The 20,608-nt window shown below is 50.2% G+C and overlaps 1 protein-coding gene across 1 annotated transcript; it reads right to left on the bottom strand.

Annotated features, from left to right (window-relative positions):
• Positions 1 to 3,994: 3,994 nt before the first annotated feature.
• On the bottom strand, positions 3,995 to 8,567 carry LOC140419475 (uncharacterized). Its single transcript, XM_072503350.1, has 2 exons — positions 8,501 to 8,567; positions 3,995 to 5,123 (listed from the first exon to the last, which is right to left on the bottom strand). Exon 2 carries the CDS (start codon positions 5,005 to 5,007, stop codon positions 4,138 to 4,140), a length of 870 nt encoding a protein of 289 aa, XP_072359451.1. The 5' UTR covers positions 5,008 to 5,123; positions 8,501 to 8,567; the 3' UTR covers positions 3,995 to 4,137.
• Between the last annotated feature and the right edge of the window lie 12,041 nt (positions 8,568 to 20,608).

The following is a 20,608-nucleotide window of genomic DNA, read 5'->3' as shown; positions in this document are numbered from 1 at the left end:
TTTGTGTGATTGAAGATTGAGCTTCACACACACTAAAACTTCTTACTAACTCAAACTTCAGAATAAAACATTTTCTTTCCACTTCAATGAACTTTTTTTTAGAGTCCATTGACCCTTCTACAGAACTGTTACAACAATGAACAACAAACGTTATTGTTAGTCAGAGAGATCTAGGTGTACAGGTCCACAGGTCACTGAAAGGGGCAACACAGGTGGAGAAGGTAGTCAAGAAGGCATACGGCATGCTTGCCTTCATTGGCCAAGGCATTGAGTATAAGAATTGGCAAGTCTTGTTGCAGCTGTATAGAACCGTAGTTAGATCACACGTGGAGTATAGTGTTCAATTCTGGTCGCACACTACCAGAAGGATGAGGAGGCTTTAGAGAGGGTGCAGAAGAGATTTACCAGGATGTTGCCTGGTATGGAGGACATTAGCTATGAGGAGCGGTTGAATAAACTCGGTTTGTTCTCATCGGAACGAAGGAGGTTGAGGGGCGAACTGAAAGAGGTCTACAAAATTATGAGGGGCATAGACAGAGTGGATAGTCAGAGGCTTTTCCCTAGGGTAGAGGGGTCAATTACTAGGGGGCATAGGTTTAAGGTGCGAGGGGCAAGGTTTAGAGGAGGTGTATGAGGCAAACTTTTGTACACAGAGGATAGTGGGTGCCTGGATCTCGCTGCCGGAGGAGGTGGTGGAAGCAGGAACGATAGTGACATTAAAGGGGCATCTTGACAAATACATGAATAGGATGGGAATAGAGGGATACTGACCCAGGAAGGGTAGAAGATTTTAGTTTAGATGGGCGGCATGGCTTGGAGGGCCGAAGGGCCTGTTCCTGTGCTGTACTTTTCTTTGTTCTTTGTTAATTCGCCACAGATGTAGCATGGTGGCACACTGGTTAGCACTGCTGCATCACAGCACCAGCGACCTGGGTTCAATTCCAGCCTGGTGTGAATGTGTGGAGTTTGCACATTCTCCCCGTGTCTGTGTGGGTTCCCTCTGGGTGCTCCAGTTTTCTCCAAAGATGTGTAGGTTGGGTGGATTGACCACGCTAAATTGCCCCTTATGTGTCCAAAGAAAGGTTAGGTGGAGTTGAGGAAATAAACAGAAAGGCAAGATGGGTAGGTAGGCCAAATTTGGAGTAAAATCTTATTACAGTAGAATAAGGAGTTAGGTTAGCGGACTTTTAAACATCTCTAGCTTAGGCTGGAGAAAATGGGGGGCAGTCTGTAATTGCCTGTAACTGGGATTTCGCAAACCATGAAGAGGGGGCTGGGCAACCATTAGGATCGGTTCTTTGTGCAGAGGATGCTGGGTAAGAGGGGCCCAGGGTCAGCTTATATGGCCAGGTCAAGGAATGTGAGAGAAAGACCTATGAGAATCTTGTATTTGTCACCATCTTCAACACCATAATCCCAGCCAAGCTCATATCGAAGCTCGAAAACCGAGGAGTTGGCTCCCCACTCTGCAACTGGATCCTCGATTTTCTGACCAACAGACCACAATCAGTAAGAATGAACAACAACACCTCCTCCACAATAGTCCTCAACACCGGCGCCCCGCAAGGCTGCGTACTTAGCCCCCTACTCTACTCCCTGTACACACACGACTGCGTGGCAAAAATTGGTTCCAACTCCATCTACAAGTTTGCTGACGATACGACCATAGTGGGCCACATCTCGAATAACGATGAGTCCGAATACAGGAGGGAGATAGAGAACCTAGTGGAGTGGTGTAGCGACAACAATCTCTCCCTCAATGCCAGCAAAACTAAAGAGCTGGTAATTGACTTCAGGAAGCAAAGTACTGTACACACCCCTGTCAGCATCAACGGGGCCGAGGTGGAGATGGTTAGCAGTTTCAACAGCAGCGCCTATACTTCCTCAGGAAACTAAGGAAATTCGGCATGTCCACATTGACTCTTACCAACTTTTACAGATGCACCATAGAAAGCATCCTATCCGGCTGCATCACAGCCTGGTATGGCAACTGCTCGGCCCAGGACCACAAGAAACTTCAGAGAGTCGTGAACACCGCCCAGTCCATCACACGAATCTGCCTCCCATCCATTGACTCCATCTACACCTCCCGCTGCCAGGGGAAAGGGGGCAGTATAATCAAAGATCCCTCCACCCGGCTTACTCACTCTTCCAACTTCTTCCATCGGGCAGGAGATACAGAAGTCTGAGAACACGCACGAACAGACTCAAAAACAGCTTCTCCCCCACTGTCACCAGACTCCTAAATGACCCTCTTATGGACTGACTTCATTAACACTACACCCTGTATGCTTCATCCGATGCCAGTGCTTATGTTGCCCTATTATGCATTTTCTTTTATTCCCTTTTTTCTCATGTACTTAATGATCTGTTGAGCTGCTCGCAGAAAAATACTTTTCACTGTACCTCGGTACACGTGACAATAAACAAATCCAATCCAATCCGTTACCTTATTTGGTCGTGAGTATGTGAAACTCGATGCTGAATCCATGTGTGTGTGAATCCAGATGCTGTGCTTCCTTTGTCTCACTCGCTCTGGAGGTTTCAAGAGACATGTTGTCTCCTGCCTGTTATCAGAGTGAGTGGAGCTTGCAAGCTATTTGAAATAAAATAAATCAATGCCTACAGTCCGACTTAGCCTTTGACTGAGACTAGACTGGGGCCAGGAAGAACTCAATATCATCAGAGTTACTGGGTTACGGGGATAGGGTGGAGGCTTGGTCTTAAATAGGGTGCTTTTCCAAGGGCCGATGCAGGCTCAATGGGTGGAATGGCCTCCTTCTGTATTGTAAGTTCTCTGATTGTGGAGGATTTTCTCTCTCAGTCTGATCCGATGTGTCTGTCTGCTGGTATTTCCGAAGGTAGCACAGTGGGTAGCACTGTTGCTTCATAGCGCCAGGATTCCGAGTTCAATTCCCGTTTGGGTCATGGTCTGTGCGGTGTCTGCACGTTCCCTCCTTGTCTGCGTGGGTATCCTCCGGGTGCTCCGGTTTCCTCCCACAAGTCCCGAAAGATGTGCTTGTCAGGTAATTTAGACATTTTGAATTCTCCCTCTGTGTACCCGAACAGGCACCGGATTGTGGCGACTAGGGGCTTTTCACGGTAACTTCATTGCAGTGTTAATGTAAGCCTACTTGTGGCAATAACAAAGAATATTAATAATATGTGTTTGGGTATTTTAGGGAGCAGGTAGAACTTCCTTTGTTCTACCTGTTATCCCCTCAGAAATTCCATCTGTTTTTGGTTAATATGTCTGGCTGTTTTGGGTATATGGGTCTAGGTAGCTTGGTGTTATGATTCGTGTTGTTTAGTTGTCGGTCTGACTCCAGCAGGTATTGTTGTCTCTCGATAATGACTGTGCTGCTACCCTTGTCTTCTGGGTCTTATGAACATTTCCGTGTTGGATCCAAGCTCCCGGATTGTCTGTCTTTCTCTCCGGGTAAGATTCTGTTTGTTTCTTGTATTTCACTGTGACAGGGCTGAGACCTGATTGAAGGGGTTCAAACATGGGAGTTCTGGGAAAGATGAGCAAGGAGTTGTGAGGTGACAACATGTTCAAAGAGTTTGGAGAGGAGAGGGAGGTTGAAGACGGGGCAGTAATTTTTAAGGCTGGCAGGGCCAAGGGTTTGTTTTATTGTGGAGGGGGTGATGATGGCAGATTTGAAGGACAGAGGGACAGTACCTGAAGAGAGAGAAATGTTGACAATATCTGTGGACACAGGGTAGTTGGCTGATCAGTAGCTTAGTGGGAATAGGGTTGATGGAGTAGGAACTGGGTCTCATGGACAAGATGAGCTCTCAGAGGGCATGAGGGGAGATGGGAGAGAAACTAGAGAAAGATATGGGTTTACTCAATCTCAGTCACAAAGAAGCTCCACAAGCTCCTCACACTTCTTGTTGGAGGTGAGGATGGAAGAGACAGGGGAAGAGCGAGAGTACTTCAAAAGGAACAAACTTGTGTCAGAGATATTAAAAAGTATCCACACACTGCGTATTTAACACAAATCTAATTTATTTGACTTTTAGCCAGAATATTAGCCCCTGTAAATGGGCTGGAGTTTGTTATCAGAAGAAAGAGACCCAAATGAACATGGTTCAGTCCTGAATGTGAGGAACAGCAAAATACAATCGCTGTAGTTATTTGTGGCCTCGCTGGTGTGTCAGCAGGTTGGATGAAGTGGTGAATCCCTTCCCACACTTGGCGCAAGTGTATGGCCTCTCCCTAGTGTGAATCCGCTGATGTACAGTGAGGTTAGATGATTGCCTGAACCCAGTCCCGCAGTGAGAGCACCTGAACGGTTTCTCATCAGTGTGAACACGTTGATGGCTCATCAGTCCCCCAGAACTTTTATAGCACTTCCCGCAGTCTGGACATTGGAATGGTCTCTCATCAGTGTGAACTCGCTGGTGTGTGGACAGAGTGGATGACTCAGTGAATCCCTTCCCACATTTGGAGCAGGTGAATGGTCTCTCCCCAGTGTGAATTCGCTGGTGACTCAGCAGGGAAGATGACTTAGTGAATCCCTTCCCACACTTGGAGCAGGTGAATGGTCTCTCCCCAGTGTGAACTCGCTGGTGTCTCAGCAGGTGGGATGACTTACTGAATCCTTTCCCACACTCTAAACAGGTGAATGGTCTCTCCCCAGTGTGAATTCGCTGGTGTGTGGACAAAGTGGATGACTGAGTGAATCTCTTCCCACACTTTGAGCAGGTGAATGGTCTTTCCCCAGTGTGAACTCGCTGGTGTTTCCGCAGGTCGAAATACTGTGTGAATCCCTTCCCACACTTGGAGCAGGTGAATGGTCTCTCCCCAGTGTGACTGCGTCGATGAGTTTCTAGCTTGGATGGGGAACTGAATCGTTTCCCACAGTCCGCACATTTCCACGGTTTCTCCTCAGTTTGACTGCATTTGTGGTTTGTGAGACCTGATGATTGACTGAATCCTCGCCCACACACACAACATGTGTATGGTTTCTCCCCACTGTGAACAATGCTTTTTCCTTCCATGTTCAAAATCCGCTGATATTCAGGATATGATAAATTGAGGACTCTGTCAGATCCTGATCTGATGCTTGGTTTGGGTTTTTGGACTTTGAAGCCTCCCCTTCGAACACCCTGTGAAACTGATTCAAAACAGAAAATAGGGAGTGAGAGAGAACCCACATAAACACAAAGGCAGGTTGTGAAATTGAGCTGAATGAATGTGGTCATTTGTGGGGAAAAAGTGACCATATAAACTGCTCAATTGTTGTAAAAACCGACTGATCTCTTTGGGAAGAGAAAGAGGTGAAGAGGGATTTTGTATATTTACAAGACATATCAAGAGATAGTTGGCAAAGCAAATTCGATGTTGAGCTTCATAAACAGTAATATTGCTACCAAAAACTATGTTTCTGGTGGCACGGTGGTTAGCACTGCAGCCTCGCAGCACCAGGGACCCGGGTTCAATTCCAACCTTGATGACTGTCTGTGAGGAGTTTGCACTTTCCCCCCCGTGTCTGCGTGGGTTTCCACCCGGTGCTCAGATTCCCTCCAACAGTCCAAAGAAGTGAAAGTTAGGTGGATTGGCCTTGATAAATTGCCCCTCAGTGTCCAGCATGTGCAGGTTAGGTGGGGCTATGGGGTTACAGGGACAGGGTTGGAGTGTGGGCCTAGGCAAAGTGCCCTTTCAGAGAATCAGTGCAGACGGGATGGGCCGAATGGCCTCCTTCTGCACTGTAGGAATTCTATGGTTCTAATTCTATTCTCTGAATCTTTATAAAGCTCTGGTGACCACTCTTCAGGAAGAATGTGAAGGTTCTTGTAGAAGGTGCAGAGGAGATTTACCAGAAAAGTTCCAGCAAAGGAACTCATGTCACTGAACAGAGCCCCAGAGCTTTGGACACATGGGACATAATGTCTGACAAGACAGTGAAATCCGGAGAGCAGGCTTGGCTTCCTTTCCTTTCTCTCTCTGCCTCCACTCTGCCCCACCAACAAGATATTGGGACTTTCTATAGATATGTCAGGAATAAAAGAATGACTAGGGTAAGAGTAGGGCCAGTCAAGGACAGTAGTGGGAAGTTGTGCGTGGAGTCCGAGGAGATAGGAGAGGTGCGAAATGAATATTTTTCATCAGTATTCACACAGGAAAAAGACAATGTTGTCGAGGAGAATACTGAGATTCAGGCTACTAGACTAGAAGGGCTTGAGGTTCATAAGGAGGTGGTGTTAGCAATTCTGGAAAGTGTGAAAATAGATAAGTCCCCTGGGCCGGATGGGATTTATCCGAGGATTCTCTGGGAAGCTAGGGAGGAGATTGCTGAGCCTTTGGCTTTGATGTTTGTCATCTTTGTCTACAGGAATAGTGCCAGAAGACTGGAGGATAGCAAATGTTGTCCCCTTGTTCAAGAAGGGGAGTAGAGATAACCCCGGTAACTATAGACCAGTGAGCCTTACTTCTGTTGTGGGAAAAATCTTGGAAAGGTTTATAAGAGAAAGGATGTATAATCATCTGGAATGGAATAATTTGATTAGAGAAAGTCAACACGGTTTTGTGAAGGGTAGGTCGTGCCTCACAAACCTTATAGAGTTCTTTGAGAAGGTGACCAAACAGGTGGATGAGGGTAAAGCAGTTGATGTGGTATATATGGATTTCAGTAAAGCGCTTGATAAGGTTCCCCACAGTAGGCTACTGCAGAAAATACGGAGGCATGGGATTCAGGGTGATTTAGCAGTTTGGATCAGAAATTGGCTAGATGGAAGAAGACAAAGAGTGGTGGTTGATGGGAAATGTTCAGACTGGAGTCCAGTTACTAGTGGTGTGCCACAAGGATCTGTTTTGGGGCCACTGCTGTTTGTCATTTTTATAAATGACCTGGAGGAGGGCGTAGAAGGATGGGTGAGTAAATTTGCAGATGACACTAAAGTCGGTGGAGTTGTGGACAGTGCGGAAGGATGTTACAAGTTACAGAGCGACATAGATAAGCTGCAGCGCTGGGCTGAGAGGTGGCAAATGGAGTTTAATGCAGAAAAGGGTGATGTGATTCATTTTGGAAGGAATAACAGGAAGAGTACTGGGCTAATGGTAAGATTCTTGGCAGTGTGGATGAGCAGAGAGATCTCGGTGTCCATGTACATAGATTCCTGAAAGTTGCCACCCAGGTTGAGAGGGTTGTTAAGAAGGCGTACGGTGTGTTAGCTTTTATTGGTAGAGGGATTGAGTTTAGGAGCCATGAGGTCATGTTGCAGCTATACAACACTCTGGTGCGGCCGCATTTGGAGTATTGCGTGCAATTCTGGTTGCCGCATTATAGGAAGGATGTGGGAGCATTGGAAAGGGTGCAGAGGAGATTTACCAGAATGTTGCCTGGTATGGAGGGAAGATGTTATGAGGAAAGGCTGAGGGACCTGAGGCTGTTTTCGTTAGAGAGAAGGTTAAGAGGTGACTTAATTGAGGCATACAAGATGATCAGAGGATTGGATAGGGTGGACAGTGAGAGCCTTTTTCCTCGGATGGTGATGTCTGGCACAAGGGGACATACCTTTAAATTAAAGGGAGATAGATATAAGACAGATGTCAGAGGTAGGTTCTTTACTCAAGAGAGTGGTAGGGGCGTGGAATGCCCTGCATGCAACAGTAGTGAACTCGCCAACACTAAGGACATTCAAATGGTCATTGGATAGACATATGGACAATAAGGGAATAGTGTAGATGGGCTTTAGAGTGGTTTCACAGGTCGGCGCAACATCGAGGGCCGAAGGGCCTGTACTGCGCTGTAATGTTCTAATGCAGTTTGATGGACAGGTTGTCTCCATTCTGAACAATGGGGAATAAGCTCCTCCCACTCATTGAAACAACGCCCTGACAAAGATGCCAAACGCGCATGCGCCCTGATGCACATCCAATAAAATGGCGGCCATTAATCAGAGCCGAAGATGAGGAGCTGCAGCTCCGCTCCGTACAAACTGGGTCCAGGAAACTCTTTTCCGCGGTTTACAACAGTTTTTCACAACGTTTCCGCCCACCCCCGCGATCTCTCTTTTCCTCCATACTGTTAAAACAGCTCTGACGAAGGCGCCCTTCTACTGCGCATGCTTTCATCACAGTGGGTCCTGCCTTTTATTCACTTGGAGGACCAGCCGCCCTCTCTGTCCGCCAGACCCGCCCCTCCTCTTCCTATTGGTCGGGAGCTGCCGTCAATCACCCGGGCACTGTGACGGTCTCAGATGGTCAGAGCGGCCACAGGCTCAAGCTGACTCGCTAATTGTCCAACAATCACAGCGAGTGTCACCGGGATCCTGAAGCACCGCATCTGTTACGTCATCAAGGTGGCCCCTCAGCTCCGCTAAACAAAGATGGCGGCCTTGGAACTGGGCCTGACACCGGATAAAAGCTCCGCAACTGCAAACACGGGACTTGCAGGGTCTTATGCCGGCCTTGTGACCAGCAGGGGGTGTTTATTCAGCTTTCACTCCCTCCCCACCCCCACTCCCAGCTCCATTCCTCCCTCTGCCTCACCGCTGGAAACAGCCGCTCCAACACGCGCAGACCTCCGAGCAAAGTGACATTGCGCATGCTCGATACACCCAGCAATGCGTCTGCGCACTGGGTTCCTGTGCAGTGAATCGGGCACATTCACATCCGCAGGGAATGTTGGATAAGAGCAGCACCATTGACACCACAAACAGTAAATTGGTTACCAGTTGATAAAAATAATCAAACAAATTATTGTCAATGGGTATGCTGCTATTCTCCATTTCTCAGAATGATTAAATGCTGCTCTCCTGTGGAAGAATGCAGAATTTAAGGTTTTCTTCCTCAATGGGTCCTTCCTCTATCCTCCCCAGAAGATGCAACTCTTGTTGGGTTCAATCCCAGAATCAGTCATTCCTCTATCTTCTTCCCGCTTGCTCGTGATAGTGAATGTTCAATGTTTTATGGAATGATCCAGACCAGATGTCACTCGGCATACCATGGGCGTCATTCTCCGCCGGCGGGAGTCTCCATTTTGCCGGCGCCCGGGGGTTTCCCGACGGCGTGGGGCTGCCCCACAATGGGAAACCCCATTGACCGGCCGGTGTTACGGAGACTCCCACCGGCCGGTCGGGGCAGAAATGTGGCGGGGCGGGTAGGAGAATTTCGCCCCATGTCTCTACTGACTCTGTACAAGAGCTGCCACTTTTCCTGCTTAAATTCCATTTGCCACTGTTCTGTCCATATCCAGTCCATTAATTTAAGGCTTTTCTCCTCGCTAGTTACCACACCAACAATTTTTGATCTGCAAACTTATTGATCGTACCTTCACAAAGTTCAAGACCTCGACTTTATATATAATTACTATTGGTGACTGAGGCTGCACCTGAACCTGTGCTTCCTTCCTTCGAGTGGTTTAATAACTCTGGAGAAACAATGCTGAAAAAGCTGGTGTTATGGTCAAGGCTAATAACTGGGTGCTGCCTTGCCTGTCTCTGAATTTACTCCACTCCTGTTCACTCTCCACTTATGTAATAAGCATTGACCGTAATGACTAGGAAGAGTTTAGAACATAGAACAGTACAACACAGTACAGGCCCTTCGGCCCACGATGTTTTGCCGACCATTTATCCTAATCGAAGATCAACCTAACCTACACCCCTTCAATTTACTGCTGTTCATATGGCTGTCCAAGAGTTGCTTAAAAGTCCCCAATGACTCTGTCTCCACCACCTCTGCTGGCAGTGCATTCCACGCACCCACCACTCTCTGTGTAAAGAACCTACCTCTGACATCTCCCCGATATCTTCCTCCAATCACCTTAAAAGTATGTCCCTTGATGACATTTCTGCCCTGGGGTAAATTCTCTGGCTATCCACTCTATCCATGCCTCTCATCACCTTGTACACCTCTATCAAATCACCTCTCTTCCTTCTTCACTCCAGTGAGAAAAGCCCTAGCTCCCTCAACGTTTCTTCATAAGACATGCCCTCTAGTCCAGGCAGCATCCTGATAAATCTCCTCTGTATCCTCTCCAAAGCATCCACATCCTTCCTATAATAAGGCGACCAGAACTGGACACAATATTCCAAGTGTGGTCTAACTAGGGTTTTATAAAGCTGCAGCAAAATCTCACGGCTCTGAAACTCAATCCCCCTGTTAATGAAAGCCAACACAGCATATGCGTTCTTAACAACCCTATCAACCTGGGTGGCAACTTTGAGGGATCTATGTCCGTGGACCCCAAGATCCCTCTATTCCTCCACACTTCCAAGAATCCTGCCTTTGAACTCTGTATTCAGCATTCAAATTCGATCTTCCAAAATGAATCACTTCACATTTATCTAGGGTAAACTCCATCTGCCACTTCTCAGCCCAGTCGCTCAACACTATCTACAACTCCCCCAACCTTTGTGTCATCGGCAAACATACTAGCCCACGTTTCCACTTCCTCATCCAAGTCATTTATAAAAAACACAAAGAGCAGAGGTCCCAGAACAGATTCCTGCAGGACACCACTTGTCACCGGCCACCAGGCGGAATACTTTTCATCCACTACCACTCGCTGTCTTCTATTGGCCAACCAATTCTGTATCCAGACAGCCAAATTTCCCTGTATCCCATGCCCCTTAACTTTCTGAATGAGCCTACCATGGGGAACCTTATCAAATGTCTTACTGAAATCCATTTACACCACATCCACTGCCTGACCTTCATCAATGTGTCTCGTCACATCGTCAAAGAATTCAATGAGACTTGTGAGGCATGACCTGCCCCAATCAAAGCCATGCTGACTATCTTTAATCAAACTATGGTTTTCTAAATAATCATAAATCCTATCTCTTAGAATCCTTTCCAATAATTTGCTCACCACAGACGCAAGACTGATGGGTCTGTAATTACCAGGGATTTCCCTATTCCCTTTCTTGAACAGGGGAACAACATTCGCCTCCCTCCAATCATCTGGTACCAATCCAGTGGAGAGCGAGAACGCAAAGATCATTGCCAATGGCGCAGAAATCTCCTCCCTCACTTCCCGTAGTAACCTTGGGTATATTCCGTCAGGCCCAGGGGACTTATCTATCCTGATGCTTTTCAAAATTTCTAGCACTTCTCCTTCTTAGTGTCAACCTGTTCGAGTCTATTAACCTGGTTCACACTGCTCTCATGAGCAACAAGATCCCTCTCTCTCGTGAATACTGAAGCAATATATTCATTTAGGCCCTCCCCCATCTCCTCAGACTCTAGGCACAAGTTCCCTCCACTAGACCTGATCGGCCCTACTCTCACTCTGATCATCCTCACTTCTCACAGAAGTGTAGAACGCCTTGGGGTTCTCCCTAATCCTTCCCGCCAGGGCTTTTTCATGCCCCCTTCTAGCTCGCCTCAGTCCATTTTTGAGTTGCTTCCTGGCTACCTTGTAACCCTCTAAAGCTGTGCTAGATCCTTGCTTCCTCAACCTTACGTAAGCTTCCTTGTTCCTCTTGACTAGAAGCTCCACTTCTCTTGTCAGCCAAGACTCCTTCACCTTACCATTCCTTCCTCATCCCACTGGGACAAAACTATTCAGCACTCGCAGCAAGTGCCCCTTAACCAACCACCACATTACTGTTCTGCATTTGACAAGAACAATTGTTCCCACATTATGCTCCTCAGCTCCTGTCTCATAGCTGCCAATCAGTCACTATCGTGACAAAGTGCTCCTCAATCTGTATCATTAGGGCAGCACGGTAGCACAGTGGTTAGCACTGTTGCTTCAGAGCCCCAGGGTCCCGGGTTCAATTCCCACTTCGGTCACTGTCTGTGCAGACTCTGCACATTCTCCCCGTTGGGTGAATTAGTCACCCGAACAGGTGCCGGAGTGTGGCGACTTGGGGATTTTCACAGTAACTTCATTGCAGTGATAATGTGAGCCTACGTGTGGCAAGAATAAAGAATATTATTATTACATTTGAATTCCAACGCCTCAATGAAGAGGCAGAGAGTGGCAGAGAGGGATCTCTGCCAAAGATCTGCGGGTCGAGAAACACCTTCTCCAATCACAGAAAGACTACAAGAGAAACACATGACTCTGAGTCAATGTCATCCTCGAAATGTACAAAAAGACGTGTTGCATCTCAACTGGAGGGGCACCAATATCCTGGCTGGGAAGTTTGCTTGAGTCACTAGTATGGCAGGGGGTTGGGAACCAGAGCGCTAGCGTAGACGGTGTAATAACTGAAGGGGAATTGGAGAACAAAAATAAGAGAACAACATCATCCTGTCTGCTCAAACATAATGGTTTGAAGTGTATTTGTTTCCACGCCAGAAGTATAGTGGGGAGGCAGAACAACTTAGAGCAATTATTGGTACTTGGAATTACGATGTTGTGGCTATCACAGAAAAACATGTTTAAAGGAAGGATCGGATTGGCAGCTGAACGTTGGAGGATAGCGATGCTTCCGGAGTGATAGAGAAGGATGTAAAAGTGGTGGGGGAGTAGCATTAAGGAGAATATTATTATATTATGAGGGGAAATATACCTTAAATGGCAAAACTCCTGGGAATATAGAAAGTCAGAGAGATCTGTGTGTTGCATGTGCACAGATGTTTGAAGTTCGCAGCACAAATGGACAAGGTACTCAAGAAAGCATACGGAATGCTTGGATTCATTGGATGGGACATCAAGTATCATAGATTATCATAGAGATGACTTCCGGGTGCGGCGATGACCAGCTGAGTCGCACGTTTCGGCAGCTCCCGGTGAAACGGACTTTTGGGCTCTTGATAGGAGCCCCAACGGCAATTTTGACGGCTAAAAACACTGTGCGGTAAACCAGAAGGGAATCCCCCCTGGATACGGATGGAAAAAGGAGGAGAAAGTGGCCAGATTGCAGTGGATCCTTTAGAACAGCGGCAAGGAAGGCAAGCAAAAACCAAGATGGCGTCGGAAGGTGGCAGTTTAACATGGGGCCCTGAACAACAAGAGTTCTTGAAATGCTGTGTGGAAGAGATCAAAAAGGAAATGAAGAAAGAGCTGTTGGCCCCGATGCTACAGGCGATCGACGGGCTAAAGGAGGAACAAAAGACCCAGGAGCGGGAGCTTCGGGTCGTGAAGGCAAAGGCAGCCGAGAATGAGGACGACATACAGGGCCTGGTGGTGAAGACGGAGACGCAGGAGGCACATCAGAAACGATGTGTGGAAAGGTTGGAGGCACTGGAAAACAACGCAAGGAGGAACAACCTGAGGATTCTTGGTCTTGCTGAAGTTGTGGAGGGAGCGGACGTCGGGGCATATGTGAGCACGATGCTGCACTCGTTAATGGGAGCGGAGGCCCCGGCGGGTCCGTTGGAGGTGGAGGGAGCATACCGAGTGATGGCGCGAGGACCGAGAGCAGGAGAAATTCCCAGAGCCATAGTGGTGAGATTCCTCCGTTTTAAGGATAGAGAAATGGTCCTTAGATGGGCGAAGAAAACTCGTAGCAGTAAATGGGAGAACGCGGTGATCCGCGTTTATCAAGACTGGAGTGCGGAGGTGGCGAGAAGGAGGGCGAGCTTTAATCGGGCCAAGGCGGTGCTTCATAAAAAGAAGATAAAATTTGGAATGCTGCAACCGGCAAGACTGTGGGTCACATATCGAGGGAGGCACCACTACTTTGAGACGGCGGATGAAGCGTGGACTTTTATTGTGGAAGAAAAACTGGAATGAGCGGGTTATTAAAAAGAACGTTTGAACAAAGTGGTGGGGCGAATGTGGGGGGCAAAGAGGGGGGAAAGAGGAGTTTTATGTACTAATCCTGCGATGTGGTAACTTTTCTCTCTCCCACAGGTGGTGAGGAGGGGAGGTGGAGGAGATGGGGCGTTGGCCATTGGGGGCGGGGCCAAGGGAGAAGGGAAGCAGGAGAGTAAGGAACGTGAGCGGTTGCTGCAAGAACGTTTGAGGGTGGACAGACTATATGCGGAAGCACCGGAGGAGGGACTGTACAGGGAAAGGCAAAGGCTACATGTAGAATTTGACTTGCTGACTACAGGCACTGCAGAGGCACAATGGAGGAAGGCACAGGGTGTACAGTACGAATATGGGGAGAAGGCGAGTAGGTTGCTGGCACACCAATTGAGGAAAAGGGGAGCAGCGAGGGAAATAGGGGGAGTGAGGGATGAGGAAGGAGAGATGGAGCGTGGAGCGGAGATAGTGAATGGAGTGTTCAAGACATTTTATAAAAAATTATATGAAGCTCAACCCCCGGATGGGAGGGAGAGAATGATGGGCTTCTTGGATCGGCTGGAATTTCCCAAGGTGGAAGAGCAGGAAAGGGTGGGACTGGGAGCACAGATCGAGGTAGACGAAGTGGTGAAAGGAATTAGGAGCATGCAGGCGGGAAAGGCCCCGGGACCGGATGGATTCCCAGTCGAATTCTATAGAAAATATGTGGACTTGCTCGCCCCGGTACTGACGAGGACCTTTAATGAGGCAAAGGAAAGGGGACAACTGCCCCCGACTATGTCTGAAGCAACGATATCGCTTCTCTTAAAGAAGGAAAAGGACCCGCTACAATGCGGGTCCTATAGACCTATTTCCCTCCTAAATGTAGATGCCAAGGTAATGGCAATGAGAATAGAGGAATGTGTCCCAGGGGTGGTCCACGAGGACCAAACTGGGTTTGTGAAGGGGAGACAGCTGAACACGAGTATACGGAGGTTGTTAGGGGTAATGATGATGGCCCCACCAGAGGGAGAAACGGAGATAGTAGTGGCGATGGATGCCGAGAAAGCATTTGATAGAGTGGAGTGGGATTATTTGTGGGAGGTGTTGAGGAGATTTGGTTTTGGAGAGGGGTATGTTAGATGGGTGCAGCTGTTGTATAGGGCCCCAGTGGCGAGCGTGGTCACGAATGGACGGGGATCTGCATATTTTCGGCTCCATAGAGGGACAAGGCAGGGATGCCCTCTGTCCCCATTATTGTTTGCACTGGCGATTGAGCCCCTGGCGATAGCGTTGAGGGGTTCCAAGAAGTGGAGGGGAGTACTTAGGGGAGGAGAAGAACACCGGGTATCTTTGTATGCGGACGATTTGCTACTATACGTGGCGGACCCGGCGGAGGGGATGCCAGAAATAATGCGGATACTTGGGGAGTTTGGGGATTTTTTAGGGTATAAATTGAACATGGGGAAAAGTGAGTTGTTTGTGGTGCATCCAGGGGAGCAGAGTAGAGAAATAGAGGACCTACCGTTGAGGAAGGTAACAAGGGACTTTCGTTACCTGGGGATCCAGATAGCTAAGAATTGGGGCACATTGCATAGGTTAAATTTAACGCGGTTGGTGGAACAGATGGAGGAGGATTTCAAGAGATGGGATATGGTATCCCTGTCACTGGCAGGGAGGGTGCAGGCGGTTAAGATGGTGGTCCTCCCGAGATTCCTCTTTGTGTTTCAGTGCCTCCCGGTGGTGATCACGAAGGCTTTTTTTAAAAGGATTGAAAAGAGCATCATGGGTTTTGTGTTGGCCGGGAAGACCCCGAGAGTGAGGAAGGGACTCTTACAGCGTAGCAGGGATAGTGGGGGGCTGGCACTACCGAGTCTAAGTGAGTATTATTGGGCCGCTAATATTTCAATGGTGAGTAAGTGGATGGGAGAAGAGGAGGGAGCGGCGTGGAAGAGATTAGAGAGGGCGTCCTGTAGGGGGACTAGCCTACAGGCTATGGTGACAGCCCCACTGCCGTTCTCACCGAGGAACTACACCACAAGCCCGGTGGTGGTGGCTACACTGAAGATTTGGGGACAGTGGAGACGGCATAGGGGAAAGACTGGAGCCTTGGGGGGGTCTCCGATAAGAAACAATCATAAGGTTTGCCCCGGGGGGAATGGATGGGGGATATGGAATGTGGCAAAGAGCAGGAATAACGCAACTGAAAGATCTGTTTGTGGATGGGAAGTTCGCGAGTCTGGGAGCGCTGACCGAGAAATATGGGTTGCCCCAAGGGAATGCATTCAGGTATATGCAACTGAGGGCTTTTGCGAGGCAACAGGTGAGGGAATTCCCGCAGCTCCCGACACAAGAGGTGCAGGACAGAGTGATCTCAAAGACATGGGTGGGGGATGGTAAGGTGTCAGATATATATAGGGAAATGAGGGACAAAGGGGAGACTATGGTAGATGAACTAAAAGGGAAATGGGAAGAAGAGCTGGGGGAGGAGATCGAGGAGGGGCTGTGGGCAGATGCCCTAAGCAGGGTAAACTCGTCGTCCTCGTGTGCCAGGCTAAGCCTGATTCAGTTTAAGGTATTACACAGGGCACATATGACTGGAGCACGGCTCAGTAAATTTTTTGGGGTGGAGGATAGGTGTGCGAGGTGCTCGAGAAGCCCAGCGAATCATACCCATATGTTTTGGTCATGCCCGGCACTACGGGGGTTTTGGATGGGGGTGACAAAGGTGCTTTCAAAAGTAGTAGGAGTCCGGGTCGAACCAAGCTGGGGGTTGGCTATATTTGGGGTTGCACAAGAGCCGGGAGTGCAGGAGGCGAGAGAGGCCGATGTTTTGGCCTTTGCGTCCCTAGTAGCCCGGCGCAGTATATTGCTAATGTGGAAAGAAGCCAAGCCCCCGGGGGTGGAGACCTGGATAAATGACATGGCAGGGTTTATAAAGCTGGAACGGATTAAGTTCGTCCTAAGGGGGTCAGCTCAAGGGTTCACCAGGCGGTGGCAACCGTTCGTCGAATACCTCGCAGAAAGATAGACGGAATGGAAAAAAGAAGGCAGCAGCAGCAGCCCAGGATCGGGGGTGTGTGGGGGGAGGAGGAACCAGAAGGACTCTCAGGGTTGTTAATATATACTGTATAGTATGTATAGGTCGTTGCTACAGATAATTATATATTGGACTGTTAAATTACATTTTTGGAGAGTGTTACTTGTGACAAGGCAGTTGCCAATTAGGGCTAGTTTTCATTTTTGTTATTTATTATTTATTCATTTTTTGTTTATAAAATAGGTCATTGTTATTTGTGTTGTTACAATATTGTGTAAAGGATGCACAATGTACTGTGTTGGTTGACCAAAAATTTTCAATAAAATATTTAATAAAAAAAATAGATTATCATAGAATTTACAGTGCAGAAGGAGGCCATTCGGCCCATCGAGTCTGCACCAGCTCTTGGAAAGAGCACCCTACCCAAGGTCAACACCTGCACCCTATCCCCATAACCCAGTAACCCCACCCAACACTAAGGGCAATTTTGGACACTAAGGGCAATTTACCATGGCCAATCCACCTAACCTGCACATCTTTGGACTGTGGGAGGAAACCGGAGCACCCGGAGGAAACTCACGCACACACGGGGAGGATGTGCAGACTCCGCACAGACAGTGACCCAAGCCGGAATCGAACATGGGATCCTGGAGCTGTGAAGCAATTGTGCTATCCACAATGCTATCGTGCTGCCCTCGATAAAAACTGGCAAGTCATGCTACTGTTGTATAGAACCTTGTTAAGGCCACACTTGGAATATTGTCCATAATTCTGGTCGCCACAGTACCAGAAGGATGTGGAGGCTTTTGAGAAGGTGCAGAGGAGGTTTACCAGGATGTTGCCTAGTCTGGGGGGTGTTAACGATGTGGAGAGGCTGAATATACTTGGACTGTTTTCCTTAGAAAGACGGAGGTTGAGGGGTGACCTGATAGAGGTCGACAAGGTTATGAGGGGCATGGATAGAGTGGATGGGCAGGCACTCTTTCCCAGGGTGGAGGGGTCAGTCAGCAAGGGGCATAGGTTTAAGGTCCCTGGGGCAAAGTTAGTGGAGATGTGCGAGGCAGGTTATTTTACGCAGAGGGTGGTGAGTGCCTGGAATGCATTGCCAGGGGAGGTTGTGGAAGCAGATACATTAACGGCGTTCAAAAGGCATCTTGACAAACACATGGGTAGGATGGGTATAGAGGAATACGGCACAAGGAAGTGCTGAGGGTTTTGGCAAAGGTTGGCATCATGACTGGTCCAGGCTTGGAGGGCTGATGGGCCTGTGCCTGTGCTGTATTGTTCTTTGTTCAAAGACCCTGTTCAATGGGGGAGAAACAGTTCATGTGTTCGGAATGTGGATGACGTTTTAGCCGATGGTCTGACCTTTCGAACGATATGTAGTCTCGCTGGGAGAAGCTTTGGAAATCTGGGGATTGTGGAATAGATTTAATCAGACCTGGAGATTCATCGACCTGTTCACACTGAGGAGTGACCGTTAATATTCTGTGTGTGGGAACGGATTCACTCAGCTAACCAGCCTCACTTCATCATGGTCAATCTGTACTGGACAGTTACCAAGTGCAATGTATCTTTCCTGAGGTTTGGTGCCCAGTATGGAACACAGTTCATGCAGCAAGTGAGGAAAAGACAGCAGGAATTTCTCTAATCTGTGATTTACAAGGACACATTCTTGGATCCCAGCAGTTACGTTTCTTCAGTAATTTCCTCATTTTCCCTAAACTCCCCTGCCTGTTAATTCTGTTATTTCTGATAATTCCATTAATGTAGCTATAAACATCGCACGTTCGAAATTAATCTGTACCATTATGCATTCTGGTTTAAGTTTATGTTAAGGTTAATAACAGACAAAATCTGTCCTCGCCCCAATCTGATTAGAGTTTCCAGAGTCGATTCTGTGGAATGGAATGTCTTATCAGCATTTCCACGGTGACCTGTCTGCAGTGAAGGAATGTCTTATCAGCGTTTCCAAGGTGACCTGTCTGCAGTGAAGCGCCTGCTTGAGTTTCTAACTCAGACTAAACTTCTCTCTCCCATATCACACATTATATCAGACATTGGATGTCAATGTATTTCAGCCATGCTATGTTAATATCTCCCAAAGAGTTTCAGATACACAAACTTTTAAATGTGGGAGGACAAGTTGATAAAGTGTTTAAAAAACACATGGGATCCAAGGTTTTATAATTCTGGGCGTGGAATACAAAAGGACAGAGGTCATGCAAATCTGTACAAATCATTGGTTAGGCTGCAGTTGGAATATTAGATCAGGTTTTGGGGACCTTACACCAGGAATGATGTAAAGGCCATGGAGAGGGTGGAGAAGAGATTGAGAAACTGGGGCTCTTTTCATTCGAACAAAGGCTGACTGGAGATCAGAGGGAGGGGGTTCGATTCCGGCCTTGGGTGACTGTGTAGAGTTTGCACTTCCTCCCCGTGTCTGCGTGGGTTCCTTCCGGGTGCTCCAGTTTCCTCCCACAGTTCAAAGATGCACAGGTTAGGTGGATTGGCCATTCTAAAAGATTTCCCCTGAGTGTCCAAAGATTAGGTGGGGTTACGGGGATAGGGTGGAGGAGTGGCCCTGAGTGGGGTGCCGTATTAGAGCGTCGCTGCAGACTTGATGGGCCGAATGGCCTCCTGGAATGAAGGGATTCTATGGACCAGAAAAAGGCCCTATGAAATATCGAGCAGACTGTACAACAATGTTCAGGATTCTCACTGTCCCTCTGGGCCTGTGTGTGTGTGTGTGTGTGTGTGTGTGTGTGGGGGGGGGGGGGGGAGAGAGGGGAGAGGGGAGAGAGGGGGGGGGAGGGGGGGGGGAGGGAGGGGGGGAGGGGGGGGAGGGGGGGGGGGAGGGAGGGAGGGAGGGGGGGGGAGGGGGGGGGGGAGGGAGGGAGGGGGGGAGGGGGAGGGAGGGAGGAGGGAGGGAGGGGGGAGGGGGGGGGAGGGGGGGGAGGGGGGGGAGGGGGGGAGGGGGGGGGGAGGGGGGGGAGGGGGGAGGGGGGGGGAGGGGGGGGGAGGGGGGGGGAGGGGGAGGGGGGGGGAGGAGGGGGGAGGGGGGGAGGGGGGGGAGGGGGGGGAGGGGGGAGGGGGGGGAGGAGGGGGAGGGGGGGAGGGGGGGGGAGGGGGGGGGGAGGGAGGGAGGGAGGGGGGGGGAGGAGGGGGGGGGGGGAGGGAGGGAGGGGGGGAGGGGGAGGGAGGGAGGAGGGAGGGAGGGGGGAGGGGGGGGGAGGGGGGGGAGGGGGGGGGGAGGGGGGCGGAGGGGGGGGGGAGGGGGAGGGGGGGGGGGAGGGGGGGGGAGGGGGGAGGGGGGGGGGGAGGGGGGGGGGGAGGGGGAGGGGGGGGAGGGGGGGGAGGGGGGGGAGGGGGGGGAGGGGGGGGGGAGGGGGGGGGGGGGAGGGAGGGGGGGGGGGAGGGAGGGGGGGGGAGGGGGGGGAGGGGGGGGAGGGGGGAGGGGGAGGGGAGGGGGGGAGGGGGAGGGGAGGGGGGGAGGGGGGAGGGGAGGGGGGGAGGGGGGGGGGAGGGGGGGAGGGGGGGGGAGGGGGGGAGGGGGGGGGGGAGGGGGGGGGGAGGGGGGGGGGGAGGGGGGGGGAGGGGGGGGGGGGAGGGGGGGGGGAGGGGGGGGGGGAGGGGGGGGGAGGGGGGGGGGAGGGGGGGGGGGGGGAGGGGGGGGGGGGAGGGGGGGAGGGGGGGGGGGAGGGGGGGGGAGGGGGGGGGAGGGGGGGGGGAGGGGGGGGGGGGAGGGGGGGGGGAGGGGGGGGGAGGGGGGTGAGGAGGGGGGGGGGAGGGGGGGGGAGGGAGGGGGGGGGTGGGAGGGGGGGGGGGAGGGGGGGGGGAGGGAGGGGGGGAGGGGAGGGGGGGGAGGGGAGGGGGGGGTGGGGGGGGAGGGGGGGGGAGGGGGGGGAGGGGGGTGGGGGGGAGGGGGGGG

This window comes from Scyliorhinus torazame, chromosome 5 (assembly GCF_047496885.1).
Source record: "Scyliorhinus torazame isolate Kashiwa2021f chromosome 5, sScyTor2.1, whole genome shotgun sequence".
Taxonomy (NCBI): domain Eukaryota; kingdom Metazoa; phylum Chordata; class Chondrichthyes; order Carcharhiniformes; family Scyliorhinidae; genus Scyliorhinus; species Scyliorhinus torazame.
Note: the sequence above shows the minus strand (reverse complement) of the source record. Positions and strands in the feature narration are given on the sequence as shown.

Bases quoted from the DNA above. Each gene is read 5' to 3' on its own strand.
- LOC140419475 (XM_072503350.1), bottom strand. From the start codon at position 5,007: ATGGAAGGAAAAAGCATTGTTCACAGTGGGGAGAAACCATACACATGT.